This window comes from Aspergillus costaricaensis (genome assembly GCF_003184835.1).
Source record: "Aspergillus costaricaensis CBS 115574 unplaced genomic scaffold BO79scaffold_9, whole genome shotgun sequence".
NCBI lineage: Eukaryota > Fungi > Ascomycota > Eurotiomycetes > Eurotiales > Aspergillaceae > Aspergillus > Aspergillus costaricensis.
In genome coordinates this window covers 644538-665995 of record NW_020291809.1, presented here as the reverse complement: position 1 = coordinate 665995, position 21458 = coordinate 644538, and the positions used below count along the sequence as shown (strand labels likewise).

The following is a 21458-nucleotide window of genomic DNA, read 5'->3' as shown; positions in this document are numbered from 1 at the left end:
TGATTTCTGCTTAACATTAGAACGTAGGATGTAGTATGTAGCGTGGTGGGTGCCTATAAGTACTGCATATAATGTTTGCCACACTGCATGGTTACAGTAACCAGTCCGGACATCTACACTTGCCAGCTCAACTTTCTGCAGACTGCCCCTCATTCTCCCCACCACCCTCAACACGAGTCTCGGCTTCGATCGGCTCCTCAGTGTTATCCGCAGGAGCACCCTCGACATCCCCTTCCTCAGGCAATGCCGTGTCATCCTCTACTCTTTCTTCCGCATCGTCCATCTGCTCCTCCGTACCAATAACCTGTCTCAGCTCCGATAATCGCTTCGCGAACTGATCCATCATATCTTCCAACCGCTGACTACTCCTCTCTCTATCTTTGTCCTTCCCCGGCATATTCATAGGTAGTCCTGCCGTGCCCTTGATCTTGAGCATCAAACTCCCATTCGGCGGCTGTCCCCCAGACGAGTTATTATTATTATTATTCTCAAAGGTAGGCGCCGAAACCAGTTGCGTGTTCAAAACCTGCCATGCTGGGGATAAACTGTGTGCGGAGGTCACGGTGTATTTATGCGCCGATGATTGCTGCTGTTGCTGTTGCTGTTGTTGTGGAAGCGGAGGTCCTGTTCCTTGGGCTTCGTGAGCGCTGGCCGCGCCGCCGTCGGTGTTTGGGACTGTTGTCTCCGGATGTGTACCATCTGGCGAGGCGTAGTCTACATCGAGTATGACGTAGTTATCGCGGACACCTGGGATAGGGTCCGGGAGGAGGGACTCCTTCCTCTGGTGGGCGTAGTCATCGTCTTCGGGGTATGTGCCTTGTTCACCACCGTCTTGACGATTGTGGTCTTGTGTATGTTTGGATTTACCCTTTCCGTTGGCTGCGAAAAGGTCGGGCTCTGATTCTAGGGCGCGTAGAGCTGCCTCTGTCACGATGTCTGTGTCATCGTCGGAGAAGATGTAGTGTACTGTGGGGTGGTGGTATTCGGAGGAGTTGGCGTCTTCGATTAAGGTGAAGAAGGGTTGGAAGGTGGTGTGCGATGGTGTGGTTGCTGATGTTGTCTCGTTGGGTTTTTCATGCTCGGTAGGGGCGTGCACTTGTGGGACTGGAGCTGGTGCAGGTGCAGCTTCGTGGGAGTCGTGCTCCTCCGGAATGTCGGTGACTTGTTGGGCGGTGCCGGGCCGGTCGATGATGCTCTGGGGGCGAGATCCTGAGGTGCGGCGGACTGATTGGCGGGAGGGTGAGGAGGATAAGGGAGATGGGGAGGTGTGTTTGTGAAGAGACATGTCTGGGGGGAGGAGCTACATTGTTAGAATGAGTAGTAGTGGGAGTGAGAGAGGGAGGGTGAGCGTGGCAGGACAGGGCCGGTACCTGAGATAGTACTACTTACTAACTTATCTGGGGAACTACTTTAGTCTTAGTCTTACTACTTACTAGGGAGTTGACTTGCCGCATTCGTCGCGGATCATCTGCTGCCTTATCGATAGCGTCAGGTGACCCGATCGGCGGTAAACAGAGTTGTTGTTTATTGTGCACGGATGTTGGAGTACCTGTGCTCAAGAATATATATATAGATAAATAGTAGTAGTATACTAATAGCTCTATGCTAGAAGAGAAATACAGTCGCAGGGTATCATAATTTGCAAGGAGCCACCAACGCCTTCAACAAGCCCACTTAGGTTGTCGAGTACTGAGGTTGCTATTCATCCTCCTCGTCGTTTTGCTTCCATTCGAATTCTGCAGCTAGATTAGCAGTCATAGTTAAATGCAGGGATATGAATGACATACTCTGTCTGCACATCGGACAGAGTCCCTTGGAGGACTCTTGTTGAATCCAGGTCATGAGGCAGTGCTGGGTTGGTTAATGTTAGTGTTTCGTCTTCACGATGAGAACATCAAGATCCACAATCGCACCATATGAAAGGAGTGACCACACTTTCCCAGCACTGTGAAAATTTCCCCGTTAATAACTATGCAGTGTGAAAAAGGAGTATTGTTGACATACATAGCGAGCAATCATCACCTGGGAATTTACAGGTCGGACATGTGCCATCAAATTGAACCCGACAAATACCACACACCTCATCGTCGGGCATATCCCAGCGCCAAGTAGCAACGGCGTTCCACTCTTTAATGGTGACCTTCATGGCTGAGGAGGATTGATTGGATTGCAATGGGGGATCTCGTTTAGTGTCGGGAGGAAGGGGAGGTTAAGGGAAAGAGTGGTTGGAAAGGGAAGTGGACCGGGCGATAAGCGGACAGGCTTTCCCGAAATTCACATGGCCACCTCCGCATTTGCGAGGAGAAAGACGGACTGATAGCGAAGCTCTCCCGTCATTGTCCATTGATCTTGCGCTTCCCACACTATTCCTCTTCCTTTCTTTCCCCCCTCATTCATCTTTCCGGACCTGCAGGTGGGTTAATCAGACACCACGGTCTGAGCGGAATGTAAATAATCCTTGAACAATTTCTCTCATATTTACTGCATCTGCCCCCCCGCCTCGCAACATGGCGTTTGTAACTCTTCGGAATTCCATCCCTTCACCGACTCGCCTATTTCGGTCCACCATGTCCACGGTAAACCAATGTCGCCAGTTCTCTTTCAACTCATATTTGATTACCCCCAAGGAGCTTGATTCCGCCCTCAAGAAGAACCCGCGCACGAAGATCTCCACCTCCCCTCGTGTGGTACCGCTATGCGCGGCCTGGTTTATGCCGAACGACCCCGAGGGTCGCAAAGGAGTTGACATCTTCCGCAAGCATCGCGTCCCCGAGGCTCGCTTCTTCGACCTAGACGGAGTCAAGGATCATGACTCGCCCTACCCGCACATGCTCCCTACCGCCGAAACGTTTGCCGAAGCAATGAGTGAGCTTGGCATTCGCCGCGACGACGAGGTGGTGGTCTACGACACCGAAGAGCTGGGCATCTTCAGCGCTCCCCGCGTCGGATGGACCCTTCGGGTCTTTGGACACCCTCGAGTTCATCTACTCAACAACTACAGGTTGTGGGTTCGCGAAGGATACCCGACGGAGACTGGTGAGCCCTCCCAGCCGGAGCGGACCAACTACCCCGTACCTACGTATGATTCGAAACTCGTGATCCCTTACCGGGAGCTGAAGGAGATCGCCAAGGAGCATAGGAAGGAGGGCGCAAAGGAAGTAGAGATCCTGGACGCACGCTCGTACGGTCGCTGGGCGGGAACCGATCCGGAGCCACGTCCGGGCCTGTCATCGGGCCATATTCCTGGCTCCCAAAGCTTAGCTTTCCAACAACTGCTGGACCCGGAGACCAAGACTTATCTCCCGGGGCCAGAGCTACGCAAGATCTTCGAAGGCAAGGATATTGATGAGTCCAAGTCCATCATCAGCTCTTGTGGCACCGGTGTGACAGCAACTATCATTGAGACGGCACTAGGCGAAGCGGAGTTCGGAGAGCCCAACCTACGGAGGGTATACGATGGCAGCTGGACGTAAGTTCTTTCCCAATCCCTGACTTTCTACAAAGGTTCGGTGGCTGACAACGGTGACAGTGAGTGGGCACAACGTGTCAAACCCGAGGAGGGTCTCATCAAGAAGGCAACGTAGAGACGGGAGAAAGGACAGCTGACGTTGGTTTGAAGGCGAGGAGATTGGATTGGCCTGATGATCGTCGGGTCTTGTATGACATAGCGTTTTCCCCTCCATCTCGATTCCAGCAACCGCAATTATACCATACCAGATAGAGATCGAACCATCTAGAAGTACGCGGGAAATCCCAAATAAGATAAGCGTGTAGCGATGAGTAAAGGTGATGATAACACCGGGGCAGCCATTGAGTCACTGGGGGATGGTAGGGGCGTGTTATGAGGGGAACAATAGTGGAGGAGAATATATGATGATGACAGGAAAATCGGTCGAATCCGTTCGGCGCTTAGTCAGGCCCCAGGCGAATCCCGCGGCTTTCAGTTGATCCGCTGATGGATTCATGCCTCGCTCACCATCTCGCCTTGATTCTTTTCCATCCACGATCGCTGATTTAAGACCCAAAATGCTGCAGATGATCTTCCCTAGTGAGCGAGGTTTTCATTGTAAGTGATTCATTCCTTCAATCTGGCATCTGGCTGGCGGTCGGGCTGTGAATGGCCATGGTTCTGGTCCTCGAACCAGCGCCCCCACATTCCCAGGCCTCCGCCTCCATTAATCCCAATCAATCCAAACCTCCCTCGCGGGCTTCAGCACCACGCTAACCACGCCTGCGGCTCGGTCGCAGTCGTCCAAGCAAGCTGTTCGGTCTAGGGCCCTTGTGGCTTTCCAGTCTTTCACCCTTCAACTACGCGACCGGTCCTGTCGACCTTTCTCAGCCAGCCATGTCGACCGGACGCAAGGTCTTCCACTGTGCCGTGGACGAGACGGCGTTAACCACCAATATCAGCGAAATCAAAAAATGGACCACCAACGGCGCCATCACTCTTATCGTTCCTCTCTACAGTGAGTGACTCGATGACACGCCAGTCGTATCTGCTGACCGATGCCTCTCTAGCCCTTGAACGCCTCCATGCCTTGAAGAGAGCCGGATCCCAAGTCGCCATCAATGCCCGCGAGGCCGTCCGTTTCCTCGACCGTGTTACCTCCGGCAAGGATAACATTTCCGCCGAACGAGTCATCCTGCAGGGCCCCATGGAGCAATATGAGAACTGGACCGAGGCGGAGAAGTTCTTCCTTCCAGAGTTCGAGGAGGAACCCGAAGCCAACGGAGTTCTTCCGGGCGACCAGGTGGCGCAGCGGAATCGCGAGGATAAGCCCAAAGATACGAAGAAGAACGGCGCCGCCCCCGACGATCTGTCGCAGATGCTTCTCAACAAGTTGAATTTCAAGAAAGAATCCGATGCGGTCTCGATCACGTCAAACGGCACTCACAGCGCCCCTGCATCCCGGCCGTCCTCCAGGAGCTCTCGCACCAGTCCCGAGTGTGCGAATTCTCATGTTGTCAATGGCGTCGGCAAGGATGCGAAAAAGAAGCCGGAGAGTGGACACCGTCGTTCTGCGTCCGGGTCCACTATTCCCACGGTTCCTTTGATGCTCAGACCGCTGCTCAGCGCCCTCTTGTGGCGGCTGCACAGCGGTCCTGATGCAGCTAACGCGGCAAAAACATGCATTCTCATTACGAACGATCGGCCTACCCAGGTCTGGGCGCAGAAATTCGGTATCGGAGTTAAGAACATCCATCAACTGCGGACATCCATCCAGTACGAGGAGCGGGAATACAAGAACCGGTGCAAATACGTGGAGAAGACCCAGACGACCACCGCAGAGCCAAAGTCTCTTCTTTCCTACGAGGATGAGAGCGACGAGGACGAGCTTGTTTTCGTCCCCCGCGGTCGCGGCAAAGGATCTACTCGAGGAGGTGGCTCGCGCGGCGGCACTACTCGCAAGGCCGCTGCATTCAAGTCTGTCGCCCCTCCGGTGGAGGCTACGATGGAGATTCCCACGCAGCCAATCGATCCCAACTCGTTCAGCCGATCGCTGGGTGTGACGAAGCAGCAGCAGCAGCCCACGGTTGATCTGAGCACCCAGTCCGGGGCCGCACGTGGCATGGCGGGGGCATCTCGGAACTATTCGAACAGCCGCCGTGGTGGTTCTCGGGGTCCTTCGCGTGGTAGCAGCCGCGGCCGTGGTAAGCTCTGGGTTCCTTGATCAATGGTCGGGTCCGTCAGTCTGTGCAGATGGACGGATGAATATTTCTCAAACTTGAAATAGACCATTGTGGTTGTTACACGAAGCAGAAAGGATATGTTCTGCCATTCCCGGGCTGCCTAAGGTCAGACTTGTTGTCGGATGCGACTGGCTACATTGATGGGCGACAGGTCCTGGACAGACGGCATGGATGCGAAAATGCGGTAGACGAGAGGAATCGGATACGGGACAGTTTCGATCCAGTATGGCCCTCGTCGGGTGGAACTCTCTGGGCGTCGCTTAGGCTGCGAGAGGCGTAGTAGATGCTGGGTCCTCATATGGCGTTGCTTTCAATCCTTCGGACTTCCGAGGGAAGAAATGGAGCACATCTTTTCTCCTAGCCACGTTGTGGTGGGCAATTCCCAGGCCGCTTTTCGACATTCTACTCTGCAGTTACAAAACAGATATAGCAGTCATTCTTTGCGTTACTCTTTGTTGGACATGTTTTCGATTGCTACGGAGAATAATTGGAGGGGGAAACAGATTGGCGATGTGACCGAGCTACTTGCGACTTGCTACTTAGCTAACTGTTAACTATCCAGTGTGACTAGAATGCAACAGTGACCGATTCTGAATCCTGAATGTTGATGTTGTAGTGAGAATGAGATTGGTAGGTAGTAATGAAGTCAGGTGTGATGACATCGTCCAGTGGGCCTCCTCGGCGCCAGTCCCGTGGATTCGTCCTCCGCACGCATCACTTGACCTCCCCTCTTAGTCCCCTGGACAACCAGCCTTCTTTCTATTCTTTATTCCAGTCACACCACTCTTCGAATCACTGTATATACCCAGCCCATCATCCATACCTGCCCAGCGTTTACATCTACCCTAGCATAACTCTTCCCACCTATCTACATCTACAACAAGCCTACATTCTTCTACCCCGCAATGGACCTCAATACTACTACTCCTACTACTGCTGCTAGCATCGACGAGACCCCCCTCTCCGCATCTCCCGAACGTCGCAGTTCCCTGGAGAAGCATCTCCAGCATCGTCCCGACGTGCAGGATCTCAAAGACAGACATATCCTGCTGGATACGAATGTTGCTCCGTACCTGCCCCCTTCCCATACTTCCATCCATCTATACAATAAGATACCTAATAAAGAGGATAGTTCCCTCCAAGCAACCCGCCAAGAACTCGCCCGCCAACGCACGACAGACGCGCTGAAGAAACATCTCGAACATCGGCCGGAGAGGGAGGAGTTGGTTGAGCGTATGTCCATCATTATATACTATACATATTATACTAGGGAATAGAGGGATGCATGCTGACTGCTTGGTGATTGTTGATGATGATAGGAAACATCCTCCCCACCACCCACGCCGCCCCCGCACTGCAGGCCAATGCTCGTGAGCTCGAGAAACATATGTTGGCTGATCACCTCGACCATAAGATTCAGAATCGGCCCAATCCCGAGGATTTGATCTCGCAGGGCATTTTGACGGAGGATGAGGATCCGAGGTTTCCGGCTGTTTAGACTGTTTAACTGTTTAGGGGAGGTGGTATGATTGATTATGATGATGATGAGGATGATGGGTAATGGGTGGATGGATATGGTGTTTGGTGTTTTGATTGATTTGAATGCTTCTGATTTATGATGGTTGTTTCTGAAGATATTGAGTATTTAGTATACTCGTACATGATTGATGAGGTAATGGTCATGCAATGTTTATTTTCATGATACTGGTTGTTACTTGCTTGATATGCATGTACATCGTACAACATCCCTCACTCCCCGATGTTCCCTCTCCAGGATGAAACTAAGATAGATACAACCACCACTCAATACTCCTCATCTCCCCCACCAACCACCAAATCCGGCCTCCACCCCTTCGGTCTCTCCCTCCCCCTAACCAAAATCCCATACGCCGCGCGTTCCACCTTCTCCACACTCCCCTGCATAACATCCACCTTCTTCCCCATATCCCTCAACATAACACCACGATGTCTCCCCGGAACACTCAACCCCTCAAACCCGCACCTCATCTCCCTCAAATCCACCACAATGCCCTTTTGCTCCTCGCCTAGCCCCACACTATCACCTTCGGACGTACTTCCCGCGGACAACCCCGTCACCGCAAACCGCATCATCTCGCCCGTCAAATCAAACAACCCGAGCAGATAATCCTCCTCCGTGACGAGAATCCCCGCAGGGAGATGCTTCCGCACTTCTTCGAGAGTAATTAGGGATTGTGTGGTGAGGTAGTGGTGGAAGGATATCGCTTCGATGAATTCTTGGATCGCCGGGCTGAGTTGGCGCATGTATCGGTGGGTGTTGGGCGCGGGGGTGAGGTCTGGGAGGAGGGAGGTGAAGTGCGTGGTTATTTGTGCGAAGCGCGTGGTGGTTTCTTTGGTTAGGTTGGGGGGGAGGGGGGTGTTGAGGGTTCGGATACTGTTATGTTGTTGTTTGTGTTAGTGGTGGTGGTGGTGGTGGTGGTGTTGGTGGGGAGGAGGAGGGGGGGAAGGGATTGGGGCATACCGCTGCAACGCGAAGATTATCTTTTTGCTGAGGGCGGTGATGTCCCGACTGGCTTTTATTATGCGTTCGCGACGGTCGTGGTGCTCGTCGAGCTCGTCGCGGAAGGTGGTGAATATCGAGATGAATGGGTTGGGTTGTTGCTGCTGCTGCTGCTGCTGCTGCTGCTGTTCGGGTTGGTCTGTGGTAGAGTCTGCCATGGTGGGTGGTTGTGGCTGGGTGCTTGTTAATAGGGTGGTGGTGTTGGGTGATGGTTGTCCGTCCCAGGTGCGTTTTGTTCCGGCCATGGGATGAGGTCAATGTGTGGTGGCAGTGGTGGTGTGTTGGTGGAAGGGTAGAGGGGAGAATTGATGCAACGGAATCAAACTGGGAGAGAAGATGTCATTATTGGCGCGGGGCTTTACTGTTTTGGGGTGATCGAGGTGTTATCTTATCTGATCGGATCAGAGATGAATTGGGGTAGGAGATTGAATATAGATCATTCTCTCTAGAGATGAATTCCTGAAACAATTGAGAATTCACTATTTACTGTAATAAGACCAGTCAGATAGGTTCTATGGCAAGACTCATACGAGTATACACAGTGTCCATCACGCCCTCTCAACATGCTCCGCCCCCAACTTTGCATCCTCTCTCTCCACCCGAACAGCCTCACTAGACGGATAAGCCACCCGATACACCGTATACCAAGGCCGCTGAAACAGACTATCCAGCGCCTCCAGCGACCGTCCAGTCGTATCCTATGCCCAATTAGCTTCATCCTAACCCACTTCAGCAAACAAGGTATACTCACCGGCATAGCAAAAAACACATACACCAGCCCAATCACACAAATACAACCAAAGAACAGAAACGCACCCCAGCGATGCGTAGCAGCCAGCAAACTAGGCATAGCCCTCGAACATCCAAAATAGAACGCCCAGTGGAAAGCCATCGAAATGGACACATTCAATGACCGGATCCTAATCGGGAAAATCTCCGATCCGATAAGATACGGAATCCCGAACCACCCAATACTCCACGCCACGGCGTGAATGTAAATAGCCACTATCGCTGCGGTTGATGCGTGCGAGGCACTGGGTGTATCGCTGATTTGGGTTGCGATCATGTTCTTCGTGGCGCCGAGGTAGGCTCCTACGTACACTAGTGTGACTATTTGTAGGGAGATGCCGGTTATTAGGGATCGACGACGACCGATGAAGTCAACGATGAAGAGGGCAAACGCGAGGGTACTGGCGAATTTAACCACGCCGTAGATTCCTGTCGCTAGGAAGGTGGACTCGTCGCCGGATATGCCCAGGTAGCCGAAGATCGTGGGCGAGTATTGCGTGATGGCGTTGGCTCCGGACCATTGGGACAGGAGGTTTGCCATGAAGATGAGGAAGAAGCGACGTCGGTTTTCGATTGGGATGAGTGTCTCTTTTAGGAGCTCCCATATTGTGGCTTCGCCGACTGATTCGGTTTCTAGGAGGAGTTGGGCGTCCATGCCTGCTAGCTCGGCTACTATGATGGGGTGGTCGAGGGGCAGGTGGCGGAGTTTGACGAGGTTTGTGGCTGCGTCGTGTCTTTTGCCTTTGTAGAGTAGCCATCGAGGTGATTCGCAGCAGAGGAAGGATCCGACAAGCCATATGGTGGCCGGGAGGAGTTGTAACAGTGTAGGGAGCATCCACTGCTTATCAACGCCAGGGTAGCTTTTGGTCACGCCGTAGTTGATGAAGAAGCCGAATACAACGCCTAGTTGCTGGCAAGCAGCGTGCTGCAGTGTAAGAAGGCCTCTAATCGTTTTCGGTGCAATCTATGGTGGTTAGTCGAACAGACACCTCTCGTTACTGAATTATGCATGCATACCTCCGAGATATATATAGGCGGCACAATGGTAAGCACGCCCAATCCCAATCCCGCGATAAACCTGGAAGCATACAGCCCCGACAGGTTCCCATTGCATAGACCTTGCCCGAGAATCCCCGCAATATATATGAGGGTTGAAAGACGAAAGGTCCATCGTCGTCCGAATCGATCGTTGATTCGAGGGCACTGCATCCACATTAGTATTTATGACCACGAACATATATCGAAACCAACATACACCAAGACAACCAAAAACCGCACCAGCAGTAGTAATAGATACAATCCATCCTTTCGTATTCGCATAATCATCTTTTGACAAATGATCAATCCCAAACTTTGCCTTAAAATGCGGCTGCGTAACAAGCGAAGCGATATTTCCTACCAACAACAGATAGTCAATTAGCCCTTTACCCTTTCACGCAGTAAACTCCAGTAAATACCTTCATCAAACCCCTTAGCCACACCAGCAAACGCAAACACACACGTACACATCAACACATAAGCATTGAACATGCCTTTCGGAGCATCCTGAATAGCCTTTCTCGTCTCAGTAATAAGACCCATGTTGACTTGAACCTTGAACACTCAATACCGCAGATGACAGGTTCCCCAGACCCCAGAAAGCACGGGATAACCCCGGATTGTCGCAAATTATAAGTAAACCCTAGCGTCTCATCCCCATATTACTAGTGGTATCAGCCCACACCCAATCTAGCACTAACGCCGGGAAATGTCCGACCGGATCGGATCCAGTCCTGTTGTACGAATTGGCACTACTACGAGTACTAGTACTACTAATATATAAGCGAGACATTGCGGGGACCAACACCAACCAACCAGCCACATCGTCCATTTACTTTAACCCATTAAATATTGATATTTTCAAAATGAACTTCTACCCAACCCCCCCAACCATCCAAGCGGAAATCTATACCCGCATCCCCTCCCACTTGCGCTGCACAGGCCAACCAACGGAGTGGCGCAGCGGCTCGGCACGCCCAGCATCTGATATCTTCCTCGAAGGGCCGGTCTATACCGCCAACGGCGATCTCTACATCGTAGATGTTCCCTACGGGAGGATCCTGAAGATAGACAAGGACAAGAATGTGACGGAATGTATCCGCTACGATGGGGAACCCAATGGGCTCGTTGTTCGAGAGGACGGGTGTCTAGTTATTGCGGATTATAAGCAGGTGAATACACCCCATCCCAGAACCAGTAGAAAGAAAAAGGATGCTGCTAAACGATGAAGGGAATACTTCTTTTCCACCTCACAACACAAACACTAACTCCCCTTCTCACCCGCCGCAACCTAGAACGCTTCAAAGGTCCCAACGACTTAATCATCTCCAGCAAGAACGAGATCTACTTCACGGACCAGGGCCAAACGGGGATGACGGACCCGTCTGGGTGCGTGTACCGGCTTTCCCCCGATGGGAAGCTAGATTGTCTTGTGTCGAACGGGATTTCTCCGAATGGCTTGGTATTGTCTCCCGATGAGCGGTTCTTGTATGTTGCTATGACGAGGCAGAATTCTGTGTGGAGGTTGCCGTTGAATGCGGATGGGAGTACGTCGAAGGTAGGGCTGTTTTTCCAGTCGTTTGGGTGTGCGGGGCCTGATGGGTTGGCGGTGGATGAGGAGGGGAGTTTGTTTGTATGTCATCCGAGTCTTGGGTGTGTGTTTGTGGTGGATAAGGAGGGTGTGCCGAAGGCGAGGATTGTTACTGCGAAGGATGGAGGGAAGAATTTGACGAATTGTAAGTTTGGGGGTGAGGATGGGAGGACCTTGTTTATTACGGATAGTTTGGAGGGGAATGTGCAGGTCGTGAGGTGGCATTGTAGGGGGGTGGTTGGGGGGAGGGTTTTGAAGGCTAAAATATGATGTATGTATAGTAGTGATCATAAAGAAAAATTCGAGAATATGTCTTTTAGATTGAAATATCACAGACTAGCTAGATATTGGTGCAAGTTGTCAATCGCCGCAGTAGCACTCGCTAATTGTGCCCTCGATGTGGCAGCTCCAATGTGCGGTGTACTAATCACATTCAGGTTCTCCCAGAGCTGGCCATATTTCTCAAAGCTGGGCGGCTCCTGTTCGTGGCAGTCTAGCCCGGCACCCCAAAGACGGCCTTCGGATAATGCCCGTGTGAGGTCCTGTTCATTGACAATCCCTCCCCGAGCCGCATTGATAAGGATGGCATCAGGCTTCATCATGCAGATCTTGTCGTAGGAAATCATGTCTCGTGTCTCATTGGTGAGAGGGACATGGACCGAGAGGATATCTGCCCGAGTAATAACATCATCGATGCTGCTGGCTCTAGTGTGCGGGATATGCGTCCATATGTCCTCCGGCATATAAGCGTCGTATGCGATGATGTCGGTCTGAAAGCCACCCCGAAATATCTCGGCAACAGTCCGTCCGATATTTCCCATGCCGATAATGCCGACAGTCTTTTGGTACAACGTCAGCCCGTTACATGTCTCCTTGGGGACTGGCTTTGACATTTGGCGAGTTGTAATGGACCGGATACCACGAGCAACCGACAGAGAAAGGGCAACGACCAGTTCGGCCACATCGCGTGCGTTCGCCCCAGGCGTGTTGAGGATCTTGATGCCTCTTTCTGCGCAGGCATTTTGGTCGATCTTGTCAATTCCTACTCCGTGCTTGCCAATCGCAATGAGATTCGGGCAACTGGCGACATCCTCGGCAGTAAAATAGGAACTTCGAATTAACAAAGCGCGCGCATTCTCTCTCCAATTTTGGAACCCTTCATCTTGAGGCTGGATAATATTAAATAGTGTTTTGGCATGTTCGATTGCCTTGGGAGGGAACGTGTCAAGAAGGTACACCGTTGGCTTATCCGCAACCGTTTGGCGGGAAGATAACAAATCGTCGTCTCTGCTGGGTGCCATCTTGTATTTAGAAAGAGTAGTGGCTTGTCTTGAGTCTCTCAAACCAACTGTGTAATTGTCCTGACTGCATTGTTGGACATTTACTGCCATGATATATGCCCGAGTGGTACGGATTCCGTCCGGCGGGCATTCTCCGAAGGCAGTCTTTCCGGTCCGCAAGTCAACGAACTGGGCGACTACTCCGAAACGTACCTTCGATCATCACTCGAAGGGCGTGAGGGACTATTTCCGGTAGCTCAATCACCTGCGCCTTTCATGTCAGCTCTGCAGGGCGTCGGATGTAAGTACTTATTGGTCATAAACCATTACTTACCATGTCTGCTGACTCCTGCAAGCACCAGAGCACTCTGCAAAGAGCTTTAAGTGCCGAGAATCTCTCTCCGAGAAGAGTCAAGAGAGAAGTACATTTGTTGAGAAGACTGGCTGCGTTCGGGACATCGGAAGATGGCGAAATCCTTCCCAGGCAGGTAAGAACCATTCCCGCAGAAAAGATATCGAAGGCATCGACGAATGATCCCGTGAAGCAGTCATCCTCCACCGCCAAATACTCGTTACTGATATATTCACTACACGTGTTTATTATATCTTGCCGGATAGTATGCGTGGTCCCAAAAACCCTGGCCGTGTTTCGCTCAAATCCACTGATTTGCGCCAGGCAGACCATGAACTTACAGGTGAGCTGCCGTATTGTTCTGGAGGAAGTCGGTGGTATATTAGAACCTATCAATCCCCTAGGTATATCTCTCCAGTAGGAGAAACTTCCGTAGTGGAAACTTGATTGCTGATGTGAAGAGCCTCGCATCTTAGATATTAGTCGAGCGTGCATGACAACGTACGCCGGAAAGTCGAGCGTGTCTGGTGGACTGATGTCTCCATGAGATGGAAGCTTTGATAATGTTAGCACACGCATCGAACTATTTCCTGAGACGTACTTGAAGCGTAACATCTTCATCTTCAATGCTGAATGGCCGGTCCATTGCGCAGCTGATAGTTCTGCAGGACGTTAGACGATTTCTGTCAATGTTCAAAGAAACACACACCTATCAAGTATGTACAAGTTCCAAAATATGTTTCTTCTCCGATTGAGCTTCTGCTCCGGTATTCCAATGTCGGAAAGCGGCTCTTTATGGAACCTATACGATATCGCCTTCTTCATGGCCAGGCCAACAAGGTGCCATGTGGATCCCCCCATCGAGGAGAACATCGAGTATATGATCAACAATTGCATAGAATGCAACATGTTCAAGTCATCGCTACTGCCTAGGATAGTAGGGAATCTCTGCATGGCCGTGCTGTGCAAACTGCTGGCGAACAATTCGATGCCAGATTCGGGAGACAGTAGCATCCCAATAGCTGTTGCCATATACACGTTGAAATCCCTGAAGGTGGTATACGAAGTTGTACGAGAGACATGGCTACTATCGAAGAACGCGTCACGATATTCCAGCATCTCACCCTCGTTAATATAGGGGCAGAGGGCTTTGGTATGCCCAAAGAAACGGCCCATACAATCAGCCACAACTTCTCTGGTAAGTGTAGGGGTCTGTCCCAACATGTTGCTGTACTTCGACTTTTGAGACAAAGGGCATGAAGACTGTGTTGGGTCCTTCCCTGAAATAGCAAGGGAGGCTTTTATCATGTTTCCTATTGCTAGTTCCTGGGGAAATCCACTTGCCTCACCACGGGGCTCTGCCATAGCATTGCGGGACAAAAATTCAATCTCTCCCATAGCTGCTTGCACCGATCTTTCAGTGAGACTGGTTTGCTCCGTCAACGGAGTGTCGTGGGAAGTCTGTGGACTATCATGTGCAGCCTCTGTCGGGATATTGGATGGCAGTGATGGTCTCCCATCGCTTGTGGTGGTTGATAAACGAGGTCGTCGGCGCCGAGACTGATCGTCCAGATCTTCCGCCTTTCTTTTAAGCGTCTCAATATAGCTGATTCATGTCAACAGCAGCTCTGAAACAGACCTGACGATAGTGAAGTCAGTGTATCCTTACTCAGGAAGCGCAGCATTGGAAAGTCCACTTGCATCCTCTGCGGTGCCCCCTAACTGGACGCTTCGTGGACAACATTTGGCTTTTGCTTCAATGCAGGCTGTACATCCCGGCAGCAACCTGTCGCACTGATTGCACCAAGTTAGTGAGGAAGATTATCTTCGTAGTGGACAGAATCACCTTTTGCTTCCGTTTCCAGCATCTCTCACAGGCTTGGAGTCTCCGTTGTGCGGTGGGACTCTGAGGCGTAGGACTTGTCCGACGGCTTTCTTCCATGGTTCAATGCCCAGACATGGAACTTCGGAGTACGTGAGATGCCATCACGCTACAAGTGCAAGAAACGTGCGTAGCCCTCGTGGGGTATGCTGGTCTTGGCTGCGGGGAAGCTGTGCGGCGGAGAATTTCCGAATCCCCACTGCGGGTGGATGGGTTCTGCGGACATTGTCCGATGCGGAAGATGTATCCCTAATGGCAAAGGGAAAGACGTGACCTTGGTACTTGCAGAATTAGTTTCAATGCAAGATGATAATGTACATGTAGCATGATTTTGCGAAGCAGTGATTCGCACACCGGCTGTAGACCTGTGTTAGCTGAGTTACGGGGAAGGTGCGAGGCAAGGCAGGGCTAAGACATTGACCCTACCACAGGTAGCCGAGGCTATTCACTTCTCCATATTGTTTCCCCACAATTTCGTTCATGAAGCTCTTGGGAGAGGGCATGAAGTAGCAAAACATAGTAAGACTGCAAATCCACTGGCCTGCTCTTGATGAAGGTTGTGTGCTTCAGCAATTACCAGCATCATGGCCAATGGACATGAGGACAGGCAACTACCACGACTTCCAGCCTGCCAGTCATGCTACACGAAAAAAGCCAAGGTAAACATCCCAATGGTTAAGACACAAACCATGCCGATTTAGGCTATAGATTTGACCATTGGAGGTCAATAGTGTGACAATGCTCGTCCAAAATGCTCGCCATGTATGAGGAGTGGACAAGTTTGTTTGACGGTTAGCCTGAATGGTAGTGAGCCGGTCTCACGGGAGTAAGTGTCCTCTTTTCATTTCAGAAATAATAATTAACAGGCCGAAGATATATAGATGAGCTGGAACAGAAGGTTCTAAGCCTTCAAACAGGGGTCATTGACATAGAACCCATGATGAATGATGCAGAGGAACATTCATCGGCAGACGACAATAGTCCGGGGGCCGCTCCCCATGACAGCTTAGGTCACATTGGTGAAACCGCGGATGGATGTAATAATAATATGAGCCTTTCCCCGAATTACACCGAGGGTGCTGGGATTAGGTATTGGTTCATATTCCTTCAGAATCGTGGTCCTTAGGCTGACAGTGACCAACAGCTTTATGAGTCTTCTATTCAACGATCCCCGATGGAGGGAGCAAAACCAGAAGCTTCTTCAAAATCTATCCAAGAGGGCCACCATTCTAGAGACCAGTGTCCAGCAGAATCCACTGCCATCAGCTCAAGAGGCCTTGGTTGTATTCAACAGTTAGTATGTGTCCCCCTTAATTGCAGACATTATATCCACGCTGACAAATCACAGCTTGGGAGCATCTCATGTCCAGAACCCCTTCTTGCTGCGTCGATATGTGCAGGATCTGTACCAAACACTCTTCCCCGAAAGTCTGGAAGACCAACATGCACGTGCTAGCGGCGGTCAAACAACGGAGCACCAACTATTTCGGACATTCATGATACTTGCCATCGGCGCCATCCCACTGTACCGAGCCGGCAAGCACCAGTACCACCCTTACGGCTATTTTCTTTCCGCGTTGAAACACCTCGAAGAAGGCTTTCTCCTGAAAGGCTTGGAGTCCATTCAGGATCTGTTGCTCGTAAGCAGATTTGGCATATACTATCACATTGGTGCGGTGTCCTCGCAATATCAATGTCGTATCCACTACTGACTGCGTCTGTAGGTACTTCTATATGGGAATTGATCCAACTTAGTACCAGAATGTGTATTGAGCAGGGTCTACATAAGTGTCGACCTCGAAAAAGCCCAGATGACCATCTGCTAGAGGAGCAACTGCGGAGACGGGTATTCTGGCAGTGTTATATGCTGGATCGATACACCTCTGTAATGTTGGACCGCCCACCCGCGATAGCCGACAAAGACATTCAGGTCGGGTTTCCGGCCGACGCAGATGATGAGGAGCTCGAGTTGGCCGGGCAGTCTGGTGTATTTGCTGACCTAGATTCCTTCTATTGCATGAGCACGGCACACCTGGATTCTATGCATACAACTGAGACTTCGGTGTTTCTCCTCTGCTTGCGACTACGCAAGATTACCTCAAAGATCCATACAAGATTTCAGCAAAAGGCCAAGGGGATAGCTGAGCAGGAGATGTCACAAATTGAATTGGCCACAGCCAGCGGAACCATATATTTAGATCTTGACGAGCTACTGAATGAGCTAGAGAGTTGGAGGAACTCTGCGCCTGTCTTCTCCAACCCAAAATGCTTGTATGAGAGGCAGGAGTGGTACGATCTGCTCCTGATGCGAGAGCGATTACTTATTATCCGCAAAGCAATTGATCTCGTGCCTAAACGAAACAATGTGCCTCCGCAGGACCTTCTCAGAATCTGCCTTGAATTTTCCGTGGGGACTATTACTACTTTCTGTGCAATGTTTGACCAGGGGCTTGTGACATACACACGCAGTTACTTCCAGACTTTGTTCACTGCGGGATTATCTGTCATGTTTTGTGTTTCAGTTGTAGAGGACCTTGATTATCAGACCATAAAGAGTGCTTTTGAAGCTGTCAAGAAGGGCGAGAAAACATTGAAGCTCATGGTCCAGGAGCTTCCTGATGCGGTTCACTATGTCGCTCTATATAAAGCATTGCGGGCCGACATCTTGCGCAAGACAAAGAACCAACGACCAGACGCAGTGGATGGCGAGCAACATATCCCATTTGATACCACTCACCAAAGTGGAAGCATACAATTCCTCCTGGACGGTAGTGTGAATACTGAAAATGAACATCCTGCACCCGCCATTGAACATAACCCGCCGTGGCCCATTCTGACGCCCGATGCAAGTACGAACGAGGCCCATATGATACAGTTGCAAGATGCAGCCATAGAGAACCAACAATTATCATGGGACATATTCGGGGACAACGTCTTCTGGAGTATGGAGGCCGGGATGTTAGGGGAGTACGTGTACGGATCTTCAGCTGCGGGTCACTTCCTGGACATATAGAAAACAATATATAACCACAATCAAATACAAACAAGCCATCTATTTACACCCTCTCCAACCTCACATTGATATCCTCATACTTCTGACTCAACTGTCTCATCCCCGCCTGCACCATCGCCCCATCCTGCCCACCCAACGACCACGTCGCCCCCAACTTAAACCACATCTCCAAGAGGTCCAGTCTCCCCGGAATCCCCCCAATACCCACAGGCTTTCCAACATCCACACACGCCTTAATAACCCTCTTCACCGCATCCTGATACTCAGCAGTATCATAACCTCCCGGTATCCCCATATCCGAACAGAGATCATTCGAACCCACCAAAATCCCATCTACACCCTCAACAGCCACAATCTCCTCCACAATATCCACCGCCCCAGGCGTCTCAATCATCGGAATCAGCATTGTCTGCTCATTCAACACCGCATTCTGCACTTTTGTAGACACATGCCGGAACCCAAACGCCGGCTGGTTATTCGTGCAGCCGCGCTTTCCCAGGGGAGCGTACTTCCCATGCTGGACTAATTCCTTCACCTCTTCGACGGACTTCACATGGGGAATTACCACGGCGGAGGCGCCTGCGTCGAGGATGCGACTGATATGGAAGTGCGATTTGGAGGGCGAGCGCACGACGGGCGAGATGCCTGCGCAGTGGCAGGCCAGGATTAGTTGCGAGACAGTGCGCATGTCGTGCGCGGAGTGCTCCATGTCGATGAAGATGGCGTGGATAGAGGTCGTTTTGCAGAGAAGAGGGAGCTCATTGGTTGTTAGGTATTTGGCTGTTAGGAGGGGGGTTATTTGTCCAGAGAGGATGCGCGTCCTGAAGGGGTTCGAGACGCTGGTGGTTTGGGGGTCGGATTGGGTCATTTTGGTGGTAGTTTGGGATTTGGATGTAGATGGTGATTGACTTGAGATGTAGTTCAGGAAATTGTTGTTCGATTGATGAGAATGATCTTGCTGAACTGAGATTATACTGTTACTTATATATTGATGTTCGTCGCTAACATCGAGGGCATTTTTTGTTGTCTCATGTCGCAATCCGGAGAATATCCGGCTGCTGGACGATGAGTCTATAGCTTCATCCGGAACTTCTCCTACAGCGCGGAAAATGTCCATCCCCACATGTATGAACAGCCTCAGAGCTATGGTTACTTACTCTGGTGCTAAGAAATAACAGAATGAGTCATAACAGCAATATACTGAACAATTAATGTGAAGAAACAGAGTGAGACATAAGTCAATATACCAAATCATAAATGTCACACACTCCCTCATCACTGCTATATCCCACACTACCAACCACCCACCCAGACAGCCCTACAACTATCCATCTCATCCCTCTCACCGACATACCAACAGCATACCTCCATCCTACCTAAGTAACAAACCTCCACCTGGACCCAATCCCCTCCACCTCCTCCCTCTCCAGCTCCCTATTCCTCCTGACACACCACCACCTCGTCCCCAAGCAGAGCAACACCGTAAGTCCACACCCCGCAATAATAATCCCCCCTCCAGTCTCATACCTCGGCTCCTGCGACGTGAGGAAGAAGTACGGCGTGAACCAATGCGAGACTGACGATACGCAGTTCGCGATTGCCACCAAGGCCGCTCGTTTCGTGCGCGGGCGCGGAACGACGCTGGTTTCCCAGGATATTTGGATCTAATATTTGAATGAGTTTGATTGGTTGGAGAGAGTTTGGGAGGTAAAATTTATGTGGATAGACGGTGGTGGGTTAGCTTACGTTTAGGCCGACGAATGGTCCCGTGCAGAGTAAGATGAAGCTAAAGTACCGTGCTCCGATGTTCAAGGTTGAGATCATGATCACTGTTCCGGCGAGGGTGATGAGCATGGGTATCACGATGTGCCAGCAGTGCTTGAGGAATCGGCCACAGGACCATGAGAGGACCAAGGTGGCGATGTAGGCTATTACCCATGGCGGAGCTTGGACGAGGTAGGTTTCGACTTCGGAGAAGTTGAGGGTTGCAACGATCTATAGTCACCATTATTAAAACGATGTAGAATCTTAGAGTAGGGGATTGATACGCACTGAAGGAAAGAAATCCTTGAACGACTGAGCAATGATAAGCGCAAAATGCATTGCCGAGAACAGCCACGTAAATGGATCCTTAACGGCAAGCCACACACCCGTCCAGCGACCACCATCGTCATCTTCGTGGATCCCCCCGGCTGAGACAAATTGTCTGTACTTTGCCATTTCAGCCTCCTCTTCACTGAACCATCGTCGACTAGTATTATCGGGGAAGTTCGGGAGGAACCAGAACGCAATCAAGGCGACAAGGATACTGACGATCCCTTCTAATAGGATGAACCACTGCCATGCTCGGAGGTGAGCGATGTCGTCCATGTTCGTGAGGATGGCTGCGGCGAGGAGTCCAGAGAATACATTGGAGATGATGTTACCCGCGTGCCAGATGCCCATCCGTAGTGGGGATTCTTTCTTCGTGTACCAGGATGAAGTCATGAGGGAGACGGCGGGGATGAAGGGGCCTTCTGTGACCCCGACGAGGAATCGGCAGAGACAGAAGCCCCAGGCAGAGGTGAGGGCCGGCATGCAGATTGTCACGGCGGACCAGGTAAGCATGATACAGGGGAAGATAATGCTTGGTTTGCCTTTGGCGATGAAGACGCTTGCTGGGATTTGGGAGATGATGTAGCCCACGTAGAAGAGGGAGATTCCGGCGGACCATTCTGTGTCAGACATGTGGAGGTCGTCTTGCATGCCGGCTAGGCGGGCGTTGGATACGTTGATTCTGTCCAGGTAGCTACGGGTTGTTAGTGCTTGGGATTGATAGTAGCAGTTATAGCAAGCTCACCTCATAAGTAGCATCATTGTCACACATGGCAGAAAGTAGTAGTCCAGCTTTTTTAGGACAGCTTTGTCCAGATGTTCGAGTTCAGTGAGAGTCTTCTCCTGCAGAAGAGGAAACTGAGCCAGCGAGTGTTCTGGATGAGAGACATCCTCAAGGTTCTCCACGACAATCTTGGAGTCCCTGTCGTCCAGGGGATATTCGTCGTGTTTCGTCGCCATGGCTCAATGAAAATGTATAGTGGAGTATGGACAAATAGGTCTGTTACTGTCCATACTATCTGCGCTTTTATGGGGCTATATGGCCCACATATCTTCCCCGGATTTACATTCTGGGGTACTTGATCCCCCATGGGGACTCCGCACGCAACGGACATCTCCGACTTGGCAGCTATTATCGGACAGTATCCGTACGCAGCATTGATTGCGGCATGGTGTGCATGATAGGCTC

General features: G+C 51.0%; 9 protein-coding genes across 9 annotated transcripts; 3 read left to right on the top strand and 6 right to left on the bottom strand.

The window, feature by feature from the left end:
* Window positions 1-45: 45 nt before the first annotated feature.
* BO79DRAFT_208216 (uncharacterized protein) lies at window positions 46-1334 on the bottom strand. The gene has a single exon (XM_025682346.1). It carries the CDS (start codon window positions 1283-1285, stop codon window positions 128-130), a length of 1158 nt encoding a protein of 385 aa, XP_025541738.1. The 5' UTR covers window positions 1286-1334; the 3' UTR covers window positions 46-127.
* A 289-nt stretch (window positions 1335-1623) lies between these two features.
* On the bottom strand, window positions 1624-2177 carry BO79DRAFT_208215 (anaphase promoting complex subunit 11). The gene is made up of 4 exons (XM_025682345.1): window positions 2005-2177; window positions 1914-1945; window positions 1788-1851; window positions 1624-1736 (listed from the first exon to the last, which is right to left on the bottom strand). Exons 1-4 carry the CDS (start codon window positions 2144-2146, stop codon window positions 1699-1701), a joined length of 276 nt encoding a protein of 91 aa, XP_025541737.1. The 5' UTR covers window positions 2147-2177; the 3' UTR covers window positions 1624-1698.
* Window positions 2178-2507: 330 nt separating this feature from the next.
* Window positions 2508-5672, top strand: BO79DRAFT_142505 (thiosulfate sulfurtransferase; the record flags this gene model as incomplete). The annotated part of the gene is made up of 4 exons (XM_025678283.1): window positions 2508-3469; window positions 3530-3580; window positions 4249-4466; window positions 4519-5672. The coding sequence occupies 4 exons, from the start codon at window positions 2508-2510 to the stop codon at window positions 5670-5672; spliced, it is 2385 nt and encodes a 794-aa protein (XP_025541736.1).
* A 797-nt stretch (window positions 5673-6469) lies between these two features.
* Window positions 6470-7401, top strand: BO79DRAFT_208212 (RPEL repeat-containing protein). The gene is made up of 3 exons (XM_025682344.1): window positions 6470-6760; window positions 6824-6924; window positions 7011-7401. The coding sequence occupies exons 1-3, from the start codon at window positions 6597-6599 to the stop codon at window positions 7187-7189; spliced, it is 444 nt and encodes a 147-aa protein (XP_025541735.1). The 5' UTR covers window positions 6470-6596; the 3' UTR covers window positions 7190-7401.
* A 93-nt stretch (window positions 7402-7494) lies between these two features.
* Window positions 7495-8388, bottom strand: BO79DRAFT_142827 (translin family protein; the record flags this gene model as incomplete). Its single annotated transcript, XM_025678296.1, has 2 exons — window positions 7495-8104; window positions 8192-8388. 2 exons carry the CDS (start codon window positions 8386-8388, stop codon window positions 7495-7497), a joined length of 807 nt encoding a protein of 268 aa, XP_025541734.1.
* Window positions 8389-8778: 390 nt separating this feature from the next.
* On the bottom strand, window positions 8779-15148 carry BO79DRAFT_281116 (uncharacterized protein; the record flags this gene model as incomplete). Its single annotated transcript, XM_025688128.1, has 15 exons — window positions 8779-8928; window positions 8982-9983; window positions 10037-10222; window positions 10275-10345; window positions 10477-10612; window positions 10971-11066; window positions 11411-11571; window positions 11609-11984; window positions 12080-12949; window positions 13263-13819; window positions 13865-13933; window positions 13988-14764; window positions 14822-14886; window positions 14950-15074; window positions 15119-15148. The coding sequence occupies 15 exons, from the start codon at window positions 15146-15148 to the stop codon at window positions 8779-8781; spliced, it is 4671 nt and encodes a 1556-aa protein (XP_025541733.1).
* Window positions 15149-15913: 765 nt separating this feature from the next.
* Window positions 15914-18175, top strand: BO79DRAFT_286313 (fungal specific transcription factor domain-containing protein; the record flags this gene model as incomplete). The annotated part of the gene is made up of 5 exons (XM_025688456.1): window positions 15914-15953; window positions 16080-16251; window positions 16307-16459; window positions 16511-16833; window positions 16887-18175. The coding sequence occupies 5 exons, from the start codon at window positions 15914-15916 to the stop codon at window positions 18173-18175; spliced, it is 1977 nt and encodes a 658-aa protein (XP_025541732.1).
* Window positions 18176-18218: 43 nt separating this feature from the next.
* BO79DRAFT_215890 (HpcH/HpaI aldolase family protein) lies at window positions 18219-19043 on the bottom strand (the record flags this gene model as incomplete). The annotated part of the gene is made up of 1 exon (XM_025683292.1): window positions 18219-19043. The coding sequence occupies one exon, from the start codon at window positions 19041-19043 to the stop codon at window positions 18219-18221; it is 825 nt and encodes a 274-aa protein (XP_025541731.1).
* A 508-nt stretch (window positions 19044-19551) lies between these two features.
* BO79DRAFT_281096 (vitamin H transporter) lies at window positions 19552-21229 on the bottom strand (the record flags this gene model as incomplete). Its single annotated transcript, XM_025688127.1, has 4 exons — window positions 19552-19839; window positions 19922-20170; window positions 20228-20963; window positions 21015-21229. 4 exons carry the CDS (start codon window positions 21227-21229, stop codon window positions 19552-19554), a joined length of 1488 nt encoding a protein of 495 aa, XP_025541730.1.
* Between the last annotated feature and the right edge of the window lie 229 nt (window positions 21230-21458).

Bases quoted from the DNA above. Each gene is read 5' to 3' on its own strand.
- BO79DRAFT_208216 (XM_025682346.1), bottom strand. From the start codon at position 1,285: ATGTCTCTTCACAAACACACCTCCCCATCTCCCTTATCCTCCTCACCC.
- BO79DRAFT_208215 (XM_025682345.1), bottom strand. From the start codon at position 2,146: ATGAAGGTCACCATTAAAGAGTGGAACGCCGTTGCTACTTGGCGCTGG. The intron at 1,946-2,004 runs GTATGTCAACAA...AAATTTTCACAG, and splicing joins AGGTGATGATTGCTCGCTAT to TGCTGGGAAAGTGTGGTCAC. The intron at 1,737-1,787 runs GTATGTCATTCA...ATCTAGCTGCAG, and splicing joins CTGTCCGATGTGCAGACAGA to AATTCGAATGGAAGCAAAAC.
- BO79DRAFT_208212 (XM_025682344.1), top strand. From the start codon at position 6,597: ATGGACCTCAATACTACTACTCCTACTACTGCTGCTAGCATCGACGAG. The intron at 6,761-6,823 runs GTACCTGCCCCC...TAAAGAGGATAG, and splicing joins CTGGATACGAATGTTGCTCC to TTCCCTCCAAGCAACCCGCC. The intron at 6,925-7,010 runs GTATGTCCATCA...TGATGATGATAG, and splicing joins GAGGGAGGAGTTGGTTGAGC to GAAACATCCTCCCCACCACC.